The following is a 16803-nucleotide window of genomic DNA, read 5'->3' as shown; positions in this document are numbered from 1 at the left end:
GGATGTGTATTGATCTGATGTATTTTATAGTGTTGATGTGTGTTTAGACGCGCGCAGTTCTGTGTTGTGTTGGTCAAGCGGTTACACAATAACACCTTTCTCTGTAGCTTCCAAATGTTCTGATACGATAAATTTGAAACCCCATTGTTTGAATCAGTCAACTAATTAATTCCTGAGCCTTGAGTGTTCTGCCAACGTATTACATACAAGATTTGCCAGTCGAGACGGCAGGGCTTTTGTTACACAACCAACTATTTATCCATGGTCAGCGTTAAGTCTTGATGTATACAACACTCACGCCTTTACGCAAGCCGCCTGCCCATAAATCAGAGATGTCTCCTACTTTTCATCAAGCGAACTGTCAACGAGCAATCGTATGATTGGATAGAATTCAAGATCTTATAATAGGTTAGTTTTGGAGGTTGATCCCACACCGTCACGACAGAACTTTCATTGCGTTATATCAATGAGCTCCGCTCTTTTTCAATTGGGGAGTAACGAGATTGACGAGAGGACGCGAGAAAAAAAATTGGTCACGTGTTGGGCAAGTTCGTCTTTCTAGGCGAGCTTCGGTGTCCTAACTTAATACGATGTCACTTCATTCCCTGGCTTCACTATACACTCATCTTGTCAACAATCTTTTGAAGTTGGATTTCTGATGTTGCAACGAATACCGTGTCGTCTGCGTATCTTATATTATTTATGTTGTGACCTACTTTTATTCAATGACTAAAAAACCACAAAACGGTAAGATGATTGAAAGGGGAATAAATATCATCTCTCAACAACAGCAAAAAACACAAAAACAAACAAACACAAAAACAAAAACAAAAATAACAAAAAAACAAACGACTATACTTTACAGTTGATTGTTTCCCTGGGACTTCATAGAAGTAAAAAGGTTTGAGAGTTATTGGCAAGATGAGGGTCATTTTAATCGATCGATGTTTGAAGGACTTTTCTGGCCAAATTTCAAAAAACTTGTTTTTTATTTTTTTTTTAAGGGGGGGGGGGGGGGGGGGGGGGGGGTTCCCCCCCGAGTACGGCAGTACAGACATGGAATGATATAAGAATAATGATAAGTCAAGCGGGTCATGAGCAAGTCGTTATGTGAAAAAAATTGTAATTTATTCATTGCGCCAATGTAAACTATTGAATGCACGTGTCTTTCGACTCAAGCGGTGCAAATCCTATATTTGCAAACACAAATTTTGTTTTAAATTTAGCAACCGGTCTCTGATCGAATGTCCAGGAATGTGCCCTATTTCAGACCAGAGCAAACAGCTGAATTCCACAGGACACAAACTAAAAGTGGCGAAATATCAAAAAAGAAAGTAATATTTTGTACAAAATCAGAGTAAAATAATTACTTTTATTGAGAAAAGAAATGTGAATTAAATAATGCATATATACAAAACTAAAATATTAATTTTCGTTTTCATAATGGACTGCACTGTATTCATAACATTAAAGACCTTGTTTAAAAAAACAAACGAAAAAACCCCCCAATTTTTTAAAACATGCAAGATTAAAAAAACAAGAAAGCAAGGATAAAATATGCTAAATAGAATGTGTATTGCATGCCTATTAAATAGAGAGTAATATAAAAATCCAACAATAATTTTGGTGTTTAATTCACATCGAATCAAAATGAACTTTGCCATCAAGAAAGCAACAGTATATTCTTGAAACAAAGTTGTGTAAAAGTATTACATCACTGACCTTTATGCAGTCAAGTATTACAATATTGTATAATGAATCAGAAAAGCGTGCCTTATTTATTGCCTTAAAACGGTAATTTGTCTGGTTATACACTGAAAATTTGTAATAATTTTTGTTTTTATTTGTTTTTAAGGGTTTTACGGCGCTTGCAACACATTTAGGTCATATCAGCGCCAGTAAAAAAAGAAGAAAATTGGGTAGTTTATAAATTCTAGATGTAAAATTAAAAGGACTTGGGGAAAAAGTGAGACAAAGGGGGGATGGTTCAAGTAGAGAACAAAATGTTGATTCCAAGAACACATTATCAGTGTTCTTTGTTTGAGAATACCTAAAAGTCTCACCCAGACACCAGCACAAGATCCGACTAAGACGAATACACTCAAACTCAAATGTTTACAAATCATATACTACTGCCGAATCCTATACGTCGATTTTTCGTCTGCCTTTAATGCCATGAAAAACCAACATATTAATTAGTAAACTGCATGCTCTAAACCTTCCCCATTACCTCATCAACTGGTATAACAACTTTCTCATCGATCGCCCCCAACATGTCAGAGTAGGCTCAAATATATCATCAGTAAAAACTCTTTCAAACGGATGCCCACAAGGGTGTGTAAGCTCACCTCTACTTTACATCCTCTATACAAACGATTGTGTGGCTAGCTTTGATAACTGCCAACTCATCAAGTATGCTGATGACACCGCAATACTCGGCCTGCTCAATGATTCCGTCTCCGAATTTAAATACACTGAGCAAGTTAGTAAATTCAGCAAATGGTGTGCCGATAACTGTCTAGAGCTCAATGTAACAAAAACAAAGGAACGTTTGATCACAGAAAAATAGGAAAAAGAGCAAGACAAATAACAAAAATTAACAATCAGGCGGTTGAAACTGTTGAAACGTTTAAATACCTTGGTGTAATTATAGATAACAGTCTAAGATTTGAATCGCACACCAACAATGTCATCAAAAAATGTAACCAGCGCTTGTATATACTCAGAAAATTAAGGTCTTTCAATGTGAACAGAAAGACCATGATACAAATCTACAAGTCATTAATATTGAGTATCGTTTCGTTTGGCATCACAACGTGGTATGGAAGCTGTGGAACAAAAGAAAAATCCAAACTACATAGAACCCTCAGAGAGGCTTCAAAAATAATTAACACAGACCTTAGAAGCCTTGACACAACTTATATTAATGCAGTTGAGAAGAAATCTTTTAACATTATCAACGAAAAGAGGCATCCGCTGAACGAAAAATTCCAACTTCTGCGCTCCGGAAGACGGTATCTAGAAGCAAAATGTCGGACAAATCGACATAAGACAACCTTCATTCCAACCGCCATAAAATTAATTAACAAATCTTCTGTGGAAAAATGAGACAACCAATGAAAATAACGAGAAGCAGTGTCGTGAATCATCATCATCGACATTGCCGCCGTCGTTATCATCTCATCATCATCATCATCATCGTAGTCATCATCATCATTCATCATCATCATCATCATCATCATCACAATCATTGCCATCTTCTTCTTAATATAAGACACTATATTTATAATATGGTTATCTGCTGTCCCAGCAAATATATCGTATCGTTCTATCTGTCTGTGTGTGTGTCTGTGTGTATGTATATATGTATGTATGTATGTATGTATGTATGTATGTATGTATGTATGTATGTATGTATGAATGTATGAATGTATGAATGTAGGCATGCATATACGATGATATGCTGGTTTGTATGTATGTCTGCATGTATGTATGTATGTATGTATGTATGTATGTATGTATGTATGTATGTATGTATATGTGTTTGTATGTACGCTCATTTCTTTTGTATACACGTGTAGAAACAATGTGCAAGCGTGTATGTTCGTGTATGGCTGTGTCTGTATTTGTAAATGTGTTGATGTTCATACCATGAACCAAACTGAGCATTGTTTACCTCACATGAATTGCCTTTAATTTGGACAATAAAGATTATTATTATTATTATTATTATTATTATTATTATTATTATTATTATTATTATTATATGTTAGAGATAAACAAAATAACAGTACATAACAGAGAGATGATTTACAAGGAAAAAATATCATCTCCCAAAACTATAACTATATATTCGACTGTTTCCCCTCCCAGCCAAGAACTCCGGCCAAGGTCAGGACAAGACAAAGTAATCTCATTCCAAGACAACGATAGAAAGCAATTGGAAAACAGATATACTTACTTAGGCCACCCAACATGAGCCACAAGTCTTTGCCATTCTGTCCTGTCCTCCATATGCGTTCGCTTTAAACAGATATAGGGGTATAGAAGACACAATAAGTAGCTCCCTACCTACAATGGGAGGTCGGGAACCCCACCCTGAAGTCGAAAATAAATGGCTTGGGTCAATTTATTGCTGACAATGACTAAAGATACCTTAACTTGCAGAAAAACAGCCCTTCGCCTTCAGAGCCATTGGGCCCATGAAGCAGGAGTTTGTTCCAATTTCTTAGCATGAAACGGACAATAGCAATAATTTGCTACCCTTTAGATAGGATGCTAGTCTATAGTGAAGTACTTTCCACCAGATCTTACAGACCCATTTACCCAACTACTGGTTGGAAAAGGGAGTCAGAAAAAAAAAAATAACAACTCAACTTCACCCGATCTCAATCCCTTTGCACGTGAAGTGAATCTCTACCAACTGAACTTATTCAATATCACGTTACATCTTATCATTCTCACAAAGAGATCTGTGAAATAGATGCAAATCAAGTCATCCTGATTAATACTCTATTAGTGAAAAAGCAAAGGGTTGCTGTTATATCCAGATTAATAGTGGGGCAAATTCTCCTCCCCATTGAAAGCGAAATATGTACTCTGTATTATTTCAATATCGTCTTTAACATTCACAGCATGACCGACATGGATTTCAGTAAATATCCATACTCAATAAATCCTCTCTCACCTTTTTCATTTATGTGAAAAGGAATTATCAATGCAAAAAAGAAATTTAAACAGAGGCAAGATGTTTACGACTAAGATATTACGCTCTGAGAGAAACATCAGAATGGATATTATTTTTTATGGATTTTAAAGTTACTGTTATATAAGGGACATAACTGTTTCATAAAACAATATTGTGGACTGATAGTTGTGATTTACCGCTCTTTGTCATGAACATAAAAACCCTTGGTTTCGGTTATGGATGGAATACAATTAGAATCCATAATAATGATTTAAATTTTTTTGTTGTTGCATTTTTATACACAAATACAGAAAAAAAACGAAATAAAGCACCTCGGTGTACAAATATTTACAAGAAAGGACAAAGCAAATGGATAAAATGGACTCTCTCAATAGATTACTTGAAATAATGACCGCAAAGGTCTTAAGTAATGGGATCAATACAATTATCTTTAAAGCAGTTGAACTCAAAACCTCAGAGTCAAGCACAGGTTTCTTAAACATTAATCAATACACAATGGGATCTTTTCAAATTATAAAGTGGTATATTGTGTAAAGAAGTAATATCACACATAAACCATAATCACATCAACAAACTATGATGATTCTTCTAAATCACAGTTGTGATCAGGTCTTTGATGAAATAACAGAAAGAATTTTAATTGCAAAATTTTTAAAAATCTATTAGGATGTTTTGAAACATTTTACATAAAATCAGGTCAGAAAGATATGTTTTTATCATGAAGCAAACTTTCAGAAATATAGGTTCTTCTCGTTTCTTTCTTCTTTAATATCCTTTTTAGAAATATAAATAGAAAAAAAAAGAGAAAAAAAAATATCGGCCTTCTTTGCCCTTGCTCTGAAAGATTTCACCTCCAAGTACACGATTTTGCCTGGGTCGGCAAAGATAGAGAAGAGAGAAGGATCATCAAGTACAGTGATCAATAAATCTCGGGAATGCCAAGGGATGAGACAAGAGAGTTTGTTATTAGAATATATTGGAGACCAAAGAAAGAAGACATCGGAATCAATTGAAACTGAAACCTTTTTTATAATCAGTTTTTGGCCATCTGGAACATAGGGGCATCCACTGCATTTCAATATACATCTCAATTTCTTTGTAAATATTATAACATCCCTTCATTTTCAGAAGAAAAAAAAAGATTCAAAACAAAAAATCACATTAATTTGACGGTTAAATAATTTTTAAATTTTAAAATCATGGCACATAGTTTCAACAAATATAATTTTATTTTGTTTGATTTGATCTGGCCAATTCCGGATTTTCAGTTCAGAGAGAAATTGGAAAAAAATTTTTTTCTCAGAAACGAAAATGAGACCAAATTGGACAACAAACTATACTAACTCTAAAACATTTCAAAAGGATAATTCATACAAATAATGTTGGAAATAATGCAATTTGGATTGATAAAGATTTAATATTATGAAATTCAGATTGTTTTCCTGATTTCAAATGGTACAGACTAGTTTGTTGCTGAAACAACTCTGGCTATGTTGAAAAAATAATTGGTTAGCTCACAGTTTCCTCATTACTAACCTATTAAACAACAAGATATGAAGTGAATAGAAAAGTGCCAGAAGACAATAGAGAATACAAATTTTTTTCGCGGCGGTGGTGGGGTTTGAACCTGCGACCTTATTGGTACGACAACTCCGCCTGGCAGGTGAGAGCGTGGCTCTACCGTGTGAGCTATCCACGAACACAAAAATATTCGTTTTCAAACTCAAAGTCATTACTAGATCCCTCTCTCACCCACTTCTTGAGACCGCCGATTCGTTCGTACACCACCATCGCGAATAATTTTGACCAGCAGTTAAGCTTAATAGCCAATATTCTCAACACAAACATATAACATAGAAACGATTGAGACATTGAGTATGCTCCGGTGTATGGGGTGAATTTTTAATTCAGAAAAGTGAGTGGAGCAGGCACTTATGTTGGTAACAACAAGATATGAAGTGAATAGAAAAGTGCCAGAAGACAATAGAGAATACAAATTTTTTCGCGGCGGTGGTGGGGTTTGAACCTGCGACCTTATTGGTACGACAACTCCGCCTGGCAGGTGAGAGCGTGGCTCTAACCGTGTGAGCTATCCACGAACACAAAAATATTCGTTTTCAAACTCAAAGTCATTACTAGATCCCTCTCTCACCCACTTCTTGAGACCGCCGATTCGTTCGTACACCACCATCGCGAATAATTTTGACCAGCAGTTAAGCTTATAGCCAATATTCTCAACACAAACATATAACATAGAAACGATTGAGACATTAGTATGCTTCCTGATTTCAATGGTGATTTTATTCTGAAAAGTAGTGGAGCGGCACTTATGTTGGAACAAAAATATGTAGTCACATAAACTAACCTATTAAACAGTTCCCTTTATAACTGTGGAGTCCTCAGAAGAAAAAAAATTCGAAGTGTCTAAAACATATTCTTTTAAGTCCAAACGCTAATAACTAACAACCACGCCATCAGCTCCGGTAAAAAATCAAGTACCAAAAACTTTCCAGTGCAAGAAATTATCACAAAATTTCACAAAATTTAAAAAAAATAATTGTGTTGATATTTTCAAGTTTCACACATCACAAATTGTTCAAAAAAATAGTAGTCCAGCATTAATGCTTGAACCTGAATCCAATTTCAACAACACTGATATTTTTCTTTATTTACTTTTGTTCTGGCAAGCTCGCCAACAATGGCTCGAGAAAAGTTACACACAAATATTTTTCGCTCAAGAAATACATCAATCTTTTGCATATGTGTATTATTTCCTGCTTTCCATTGCAGCGTTCCTCAGCACCATAGCCATATCATTGTATAAACTTAAATGGAAATAGAAAAACAAAAACCAAAAACGAAAAATGTAAAACAACAATAATTGTAGTAGTACTAGTAGTGGTAGTAGTAGTAGTAGTAGTAGTAGTAGTAGTAGTAGTAGTAGTAGTAGTAGTAGTAGTAGTAGTAGTAGTAGTAGTAGTAGTTGTTAGGTAGTAGTAGTAGTAGTAGTAATAGTAGAGATAATAATAATAATAATAATAATAATGATGATAATGATGATGATGATAATAATAATAATAAAAATAATAATAATAATAATAATAATAATAATAATAATAATAGTAGTAGTAGTAGTAGTAGTAGTAGTAGTAGTAGTAGTAGTAGTAGTAGTAGTAGTAGTAGTAGTAGTAGTAGTAGTAGTAGTAGTAGTAGTAGTAATAATGGTAGCAGTAGTGGTAGTAGTAGTAATAGAAGAAGATGTTCTCACAGGGAGAGCAATTGTTTACTTCATAATATCAAAGAGGTGCAAAAATTTCACTCATTTAAGACTGGACTCACCAACAGTCTAACAAATCTATTACCTCTGAAATATTTCAGGAGCTGGTGCTGGTGAATGATACAAATCTGAAGATTGTATGTCATTCAATGTCAGACAAAGTAAATAAGAGAATAGAAGAAAAAAAAAGTCATTCCCCCAAAATCAGTAAATATTACTTTTTCTGATTTAGTAAAGGACTGTATCAGAAAAATCTTTTCAGACAACCATCTCAAATAGTAAATTAGAGCTCTGACTGAAACTCAAAACTGAATTAATTGAAGGCAGCAGTAATTCAAACATTGATCCTCAATCGTTGCGTAATCAAAACTTCACTGTGACTGAAACTATAATACTACAATACATAAGGCAAAATCACTTTACACATTAATCTTAGAACACCAGTTGATAAAAATGATTCACATGATTTTATTTACAACAAATATGAACTTCAATATCACGATGATGAGCTGAATAAATCAGAAAATCGCAAAATAAAACTTGAGCTTGAGCTTTTATATAGCGCAATATCCACTAAACATGCTCAAAGCGCTTTACAAAGGGTCCCCAGCCAACAGCAACACTTAACATGTGGAACGAGACATGACGCCTGTTAGGCAATATTCAATTTTTTTCCAACAGAGACAACGCTGTTAACGACCAGGTACTCAACTATGCGCCGAGCGAGGCTTGAACCCAGGACCTTCCAATCTGAAAGCGAGTGTCATACCACAAGACCACATAGCCGCACAAAAATAAATTTGGAGGATCAATCCTAAAGTATTGTTATTTATAAAAATTAAACAATTCCGTTGCCAAGTTCATCTCAATCAGCGGTGCTTCAAATTAAGAAAACAACAAAACAAAACAAAGTATCTTTGTTATCCAAAGATTTGGGAATTGTAAATAAATATATAATCAAATAAATACATTTTTTTTTAAAGAGCAAAACCAAAATTGTTTTTTTAATCTACAAAAAACAAACAAATAGACAAAATAACTGTTTCAAAAAGAATCTCAAATTATCTACCGTTCCAATCCAGCAGCATTTCAAAGCTTGCTATGTGTTCATATAAACAACATGACCTCCGAGGAAGCACCACTCCAAATTAAGTACGATAAAAACAAAGTAACATTATTATTTAATGATTTGGAGACTATAAATATAATAATCAACAAATGAAAACATAGCGAAACCAAAACAAAAAACAAAAAACAAAAAACCTGTTAAAAACAATTTTTAGTTATCTACTGTTCCAAGCCAGCAGCTTTTCATAGTCTGCTCTGTGTTCAAATAAACTACATGAACTTAGAGGTAGAGTGTCATACAAATACTCTTTAAATTGTATAAAAATAAATGTCTCACTCTGAATATATGTAGATAAACATAAATATTGGTGGTTATTTCCGTGACCTATTATTTTACAGTATCATTATATTCCTCTGAAAAAAAATTCTTGTAAGAAACATGCAAAATATTTCATGAATTTATTAAAAACTTTTTTGGCTTTCTTAGAACAAAACCTTCTTTGGGTTCATGATACCATTGGGGTCAAAGGTCTGTTTGAGCTGCCTCATGACCCCAAGGCCGGTCTCCCCAATCTCTTTCATCAAGTAATCCCTTTTGCCCATTCCGATGCCATGTTCTCCTGTACAGGTCCCGTCCAGATCCATGGCAAGACTACAGAGGAAGGGGAATGGTTTGGTGACGATGAGGGTGGAGGCAGGAGAGGAACAGAAAAAAAAAATGGTGCTCATTATTTTAAGTGTTTAGAATACTCATACATAAATAAATCGACCGTTAAGGTCAGAGTCGTTAGATTGCTGGGTGTTTTTAAACAATATATTTCCTTTAAAATATTCTAATTTGTTTTTAATAGCTTTATTAGCTTATTGTTTCATTTTACAGTCAAAAGTAAAATAAGATCTCATAAATACAAATCATTATTAGAATTGACATTATTGATATTACTGTTAAGCTACAAGATTAAGATTTAAAAAGACAGCTTAAGAGAAAAAAAATGTCATCTCTCATAGGAGGAAACATTCACCTTATTGTTTAGTATCTTTTGAGTAATAAAAGACAAACATACAAGGGAGAAAAGGAAACAAAGCAAAACGACAAAAATTCAAGTTAACTGAACTTTTTTTTTTACTGATATTGCTTGATTTCACAGCTCTTAAGAGAATATTAATAAATATTTTAAAAAGCACACACAGAAAAAAACAAACAAAAAAACCAACAAAAACAACAAACAAAATACATGCATAATTCGTTTGTGATGGGAAAATTGAAATGGTAACTAAGTTATCTTTCAATTAAATCATCCATATCATCGAGCTCGTCAAAAATGTATCATACTCTACTACTACTGATATAAAAGGAACATACAACATTAAAGAAAAGAAAAAGAAAGGAAACAAAATAAGTAACAAAAAAAAAATTTGGTCTCAAGTCCTTCGGCTGACAACAAGAACATAACAAATGGCAATAAAGCACACATAAGTCTGAAATGATAGGTGTTTTATTCTACAGAACTGTGTATTTGATGCTTTATCTCTTTAAGAACACACGATTCTTATATGGGAAAAATCAGCATCTAAGACCACTGGTAAAGGAAATGTGTAAAAAAAAAAATGTATACCAAAGTTAAAATTGTAAATATGCTAATCTACTGAACATTTTTAATGACACAAACAATTGATATGACAGCTGTCAATGAACGGAATGTTTTACAAAAGATTGCTATGTTGATTAATAAGATAGCTTTAAAGAGAAAATGTGGGAGGAAAGAAGATTGAAATTAAGGGTGGAAGGTTTTGATTAGATAAATTGCAATGCAATCTAAGCTACTCAAGATAGAATTTCACTTAAATTGATTTTCTCATTTGGACAACATTTGTCGTTCCTATTAATGTTGTTCAATTAATCCTCTATATTTTGTTCTCTTCTAGTCTTAAGATTGCCTTGGCAAAAGCAGAAAAGTGAGTGGAGCAGGCACTTATATTGGTAACAACAAGAGATGAAGTGAGTAGAAAAGTGCCAGAAGACAATAGAGAATAAACATTTTTCGCGGCGGTGATGGGGTTTGAACCCACGACCTTATTGGTGCGACAACTCCGCCTGGCCGGTGAGAGCGTGACTCTACCGTATGAGCTATTCACGAACCCAAAAAAAATCAGGTCATTCATTACTAGAACTCTCTCTCACCGACTACTGGAGACTGCGGGTCCAACACACAAATACTGCGAAGTTAGCTGGCCAGCAATTAAGCTTAATAGCCAATATTCTCAACACAAACATATAACATAGAAACAATTGAGACATTGAGTATGCTCCGGTATATGGGGTGAATTTTTAATTCAGAAAAGTGAGTGGAGCAGGCACTTATGTTGATAACTCAATGTCTCAATTGTTTCTATGTTATACGTTTGTGTTAAGAATATTAGCTATTAAGCTTAATTGCTGGCCAGCTAACTTCGCGGTATTTGTGTGTAGGACCCGCAGTCTCCAGTAGTCGGTGAGAGAGAGCTCTAGTAATAAATGACCTGATTTTTTTGGGTTCGTGGATAGCTCATACGGTAGTCACGCTCTCACCGGCCAGGCGGAGTTGTCGTATCAATAAGGTTCTGGTTCAAACCCCATCACCCCGCGAAAATTTTTTATTCTCTATTGACTTCTGGCACTTTTCTACTCACTTCATCTCTTGGCAAAAGCATTAATGCTATGTGAAATCTATGTATCAATTTTATTCTTCGTTTACTTGTTTTTTGGTTTTTAAAAAAATAAGGTGACCTACAATCTTTGATATACAAAATGTACAGGGTAATGTTCCATACAGATTGACCATAATTGGAGTCCGAGTGAGTTCCCCTGTCAAAATTTAAGAACCAATTACTCACTGGTTGATCTGGGTAGCCAGCTCCCAATTAATCTTCTCGCTTTCTTCTGTCATGGGCAAAGTGACGTGGAAATTACCATCCCCCACATGCCCTACAATTGGAGCTGGTTTTACAGACAAGCAACAAGCGTACAAACAGACATAAAGACATTGAGACAAATAAAAGAAAAATAGAGTGAGAGGAGATAGAAGGGGCATTGGAAGAGAAGATAGTAAAACGTTTGAGAGGCAATAATCACTGCATTAAGAACATCAAAGCAAACTAGATATAACAGAGCAAGAGCTAGTATTCATAACAAAATCTTAATTCATGGTGCAATCCACAAAGAGTTGTTTTGTTTTGTTTTTGGGTCTTGCTTTCTTTTTTTTTATTTTGCCCTTTTATAACATAGTTTTAAATTTTGCTTTATCCTAACATATGTGTCAAAAAATTCCAAGGCGACTTCCCAAATAACAGCATTATATCAACTTTTGCTCTGTTTTTGAGAACGAGAAACAAGACAAAATTGATCTCATTAGTCATTGTGTGATTTGTCATGCTTCATTACTCTCTAAGGAAAAAAAAAAAGAAAAGTACAAATAAAATGCAAACGCAACAAAAATAATAAACAGAATATTGAAAAATTCACGAACAGCACACCAGCGTAATCATAGAATGAGTTTGAAAAAGGCCTCTATTACTCACTGGGCCATTTTGTGTGATATATCAGACACTTTCTGAAACGATTCTTTGTCCTCGTGGTTCACTGGAAAGAACACGTGAAAATTGCCATCTCCCACATGACCTACGATGGGACCTGAGGAGGATCAAACTGTCAATAAAATATAACGCCCAAAACACAGTTCATCCTTCTGAGGACGGCCAATCCCCCTACTAAAGTTTAATATTTATATTTTTTTAACCCTAATAAAAAAATAATAAAAATAACAACACTTCCCCCCCCCCCCCCCCCTAAAAACATTTTTTTTTAAAAACCAAAAAAAAAAAAAAACACCATATTCATTATACAATTACATATTTTTCAGGAGTGATCAAAATCTCTTAATCATTTAAACTTTCTTATTCCAAAATTCGCAAAATTTTTGGACTTGGATTTAATTATAATTACAAATATATAATTTACATCTCATCCATCACGTCAATCTGGTATAATGTCAAAATAGACAAGATGAGATTCAGATTCAAGTTTATAAAATGACCACAATTAGGAAATTCACCCTCCTGAACGGAAGCATTTGAATTATATTTAAAGCCATCTTTTAATCAAATTTTAAATGTCAGGTTCATCCTGATACAACAAACAGAATCAGACCTGTCACATTTGATTTTTTCCTGATTTTTGGAGTGTAAAGTGGACACTAACAATCGCTTGCTGCAGGAATTAGTACCAACAAAAACTAAAAAAAAACCTGAATAACTTTCTTTAAAATAATGACCAGAGAGAGAATCAAACTGATTGTTATGTTTTTTATGTTTTTAAGGGTTTTACAGCGCTTGCAACACATTAAGGTTATATCAGCGCCAGTAAAAAGGAAGAAAATGGGAAAGTAAAAAGTTCTAGAATTACAATTAAAGCTCCCAAGAATAGGAAAGACAAAAGGGAATTGGTTCAAATAGGAAACAGATGTAGATTCCAAGAGCACACCATCAAAGTTCTTAGTTTGAGATCACCTAAAAGTCTCATCCAGACACAAGCACAGGTCCCTACTAAGAGGAACACACTCAGATGTTTACAAATCATATATAATTTGTGGACAAAACATAATACGGTTCATAACAGAGAGATGATTTACAAGGAAAAAATATCATCTCCCAAAACTAACTATAAATTTGACTGTTTCCCTCTCACCCAGGGTATCCGGTCAGGGCCAGGACAAAACCAAGTAAACTCATTCCAAGACAAAGACAGAAAGCAAGTTGGAAAGCAGATATAGGGGGATAGAAGACACAGTAAGTACCTCCCTGCCCACTTTGGGAGTCAAACTGATTGTTTATTCTCCATTCCATCTTGCAGGTTCTAATAATTGGTCACTTCACCTTTTCTTGGATTCCTACTTTTTCTTCTCATTTGCTTTTTTGATGATTCTGACATGTTACAAGCATATTGTGCATTCATGTCCATTTCCTTGTGCACTGGCATGCACTGTCTTCAGCAAGAGCTATCATTGTCTATTGTAGTGTACAGTTTTTAACAATGTTAAGAAACTATGGGCATCATCTTCTTGGCTAGGAAACTTCGTTCCAAATAATTACAGGGTAATAGTGGGTGAGTATTCTTTATATTAACAGGGGTAGATATTGTGAGAGTGATGTGTGAAAATGGGCACCACACAGCTGTTGTATTTTAAAGAAAATTGAAATTTGACCTTGTAATAGGAACCAATTACGGAGGTATGGTACTTAATTTTACATATAAATCATTTTTAAAATAATAATAATTCTTCTTTTCTATCAAAGTCAATATCATCAAGTTGGTGACGAGCGCTGCATTTTGATGAAGGCTGTCATTATCCCCAGACACCTGTCAGGGGACAATGAAAATTCGTTATCCCCAGACAAGTGTCTGCCATCAAGACATGGCAATCATATAGGGCATTCTCATATTAATGACATGGGACAGTCATTTACAAAGAGATATTTCTTCCCCTAAACCACAAGGGACTGGAACACTTTGCCAGATAAGTTAGTATCGGCACCAGTAGAAGAACAGTTTAAAACTATGATGAAAGCATTCATCAAACGCTGTGATTATCCGCAGACAGGTGTCTGGGGATAATGAAAATTCATTATCCCCAGACACCTGTCTGGGGATAACGAAATTTCGTTATTCCCAAACACATATTTGAAACTCCGCTCTTTTAATCAACTATCCACATTCCAGAATATGGAATGTTTCCGAATGCACATAGAAATAAGGAAAGTTAATAAAATATCTATAAAAAAAAATAATTAACCAACATTAAATCAGTAGTTACTACATATACACAATATGCGTCGACTTCGAAGTGGGTGTAATAGCTGAATGGTTTAGTCGTCTGCCCTGGAAGTTTTACCAGAGTCGAAGTTGCGGGTTCAAATCCTGGTTCCGCCACTTTTTAACAATTTTAAAAAATTCCATCTTCTTTTTACAGACCGTTGCAAGGGATAAATGTCCCATCCATCCTCCCCCCACTTCTTTTTTTTTTTTTAACTCTCTCTCTCTCTCTCTCTCTCTCTTGGTTCCTTTCTAGTTTCTAGCAAATTGTCATATTCGTCCCCACTCGGATCTCAAAAAGTGTCTAAAAAGAATAAATAATTAAAAAGCAAACAAACAGAAATATTCAGAGAGCGACCAAATGGTCAGATAGAGGAGAAAAAAACAAACAATAATTAAAAAAAAAAAAAAAAAACAATGTTAAGAAATTCATGCTCAGAAACAGAACAAAAGACCAAACAAAAAGGAGAAAAGAATAGACTCGCACAAAAAAAAAAAAAAAAAAAAAAAAAAAAAAGAGGTGGGGGGAAGATGGATGGGACATTTATCCCTTGCAACGTTCTGTAAAAAGAAGACGGAATTAAAAACAAAAAACAAAAAAAAAACGTCAATTCTGGTAAAACTTCCAGGGCAGACGACTAAACCATTCGGCCATGACACCCACTTCGAAGTCGATGCATATTGTGTATATGTAGTAACAACTGATTTAATGTTGGTTAATTTTATGTTTTTATAGATATTTTATTAACTTTCCTTATTTCTATGTGCATTCGGAAACATTCTATATTCTGGAAGGTGGATAATTGTTTAAATGAGTTTCAAAGATGTGTCTGGGAATAACGAAATTTCGTTATCCCCAGACAGGTGTCTGGGGATAATGAATTTTCATTATCCCCAGACACCTGTCTGCGGATAATCACAGCGTTTGATGAATGCTTTCATCATAGTTTTAAACTGTTCTACTACTGGTGCCGATACTAACTTATCTGGCAAAGTGTTCCAGTCCCTTGTGGTTTAGGGGAAGAAATATCTCTTTGTAAACGACTGTCCCATGTCATTAATATGAGAATGCCCTATATGATTGCCATGTCTTGATGGCTGTGGCTTGAAGCGATTTGATATAATTAGGAACTTACCTATGACTCCTGCCTCTGTAATTAATTCTTTAGTCTTCACAATGAGCTCCGGTAAATTGGAGATGGGGACACACACATCTGTTGAGTAAGGCTGGAAGGTAGAGGCAAAACATCAGTAAAAATTTGTTGTATGATATATTTATTTTCAAAATGTGATTTCCTAGGCCTGATATGTCTAAGATCATAAAATATAATAGTCCAAAGATAAAATAATGTCGCAAACAAGATTTAGTCTAAACATTCTCAAATCTCTATCTTCCCATTTAAACGCTTTACAGATAAGCTTAACTTTAATTCCAACCTGACACTGTACTTCATTATTTTCAAATGGATATAGATTGAAAGATAATATAAGAGTACCAGTTCAAAATGGCATTTAACATTCTACTTGCATAAAATGAAAAAATTGTTTTCAAATGGACTGCTAGAGGAATTTTTAAACAAAATGAAGTATGATGAAGTGCACTGAACATGATAAAGTGATGGAAGTAAACAAGAAATATGCACACTTGTTTCTATCTTACTTCCTTATCAAAGTTAATATTGCTTCTGTACATCAACACAATCTAATGTATCCACAACCCATTTTCAAACATATTTGGATCATTGTCTGACAAACTTCTTTGGATATGATTAAAATTATCAACATTGAAAGTATACAAATTATTCTCAACATTACACAGGTAATTAGATCGCATTGCGGAAACTAATAGCAGAGAATAGATGAAATGTAAGAAGAAAAAAAGGCATGGGTTGAAGATAGGCT

General features: G+C 34.3%; 1 protein-coding gene across 2 annotated transcripts in view; it reads right to left on the bottom strand.

Moving 5' to 3' along the window:
- Window positions 1-1352: 1352 nt before the first annotated feature.
- The window catches only part of LOC144977003 (putative D-lactate dehydrogenase, mitochondrial), a 29918-nt gene continuing 14467 nt past the window's right edge, over window positions 1353-16803 (bottom strand). Inside the window, exons 10-13 of one of the 2 annotated variants that reach the window (XM_078921677.1) lie at window positions 16038-16128; window positions 12612-12723; window positions 7074-9705; window positions 1353-6244 (exon numbers count right to left, since the gene is read on the bottom strand). In XM_078921677.1, the coding sequence (XP_078777803.1) occupies window positions 9537-9705; window positions 12612-12723; window positions 16038-16128 (372 nt within the window). In that variant the 3' untranslated portion in view covers window positions 1353-6244; window positions 7074-9536. Of the gene's footprint in view, window positions 6245-7073; window positions 9706-11927; window positions 12031-12611; window positions 12724-16037; window positions 16129-16803 lie in introns of both variants that reach the window. The other variant, XM_078921678.1, reaches the window with a different exon arrangement.

The sequence above is a fragment of the Berghia stephanieae genome, chromosome 7, assembly GCF_034508935.2.
Source record: "Berghia stephanieae isolate SIO BIC M18660-M18661 chromosome 7, UCSD_Bste_1.3, whole genome shotgun sequence".
Taxonomy (NCBI): domain Eukaryota; kingdom Metazoa; phylum Mollusca; class Gastropoda; order Nudibranchia; family Aeolidiidae; genus Berghia; species Berghia stephanieae.
The sequence above is the reverse complement of the archived record's forward strand: the minus strand, read 5'-3'. Positions and strand labels throughout refer to the sequence as shown.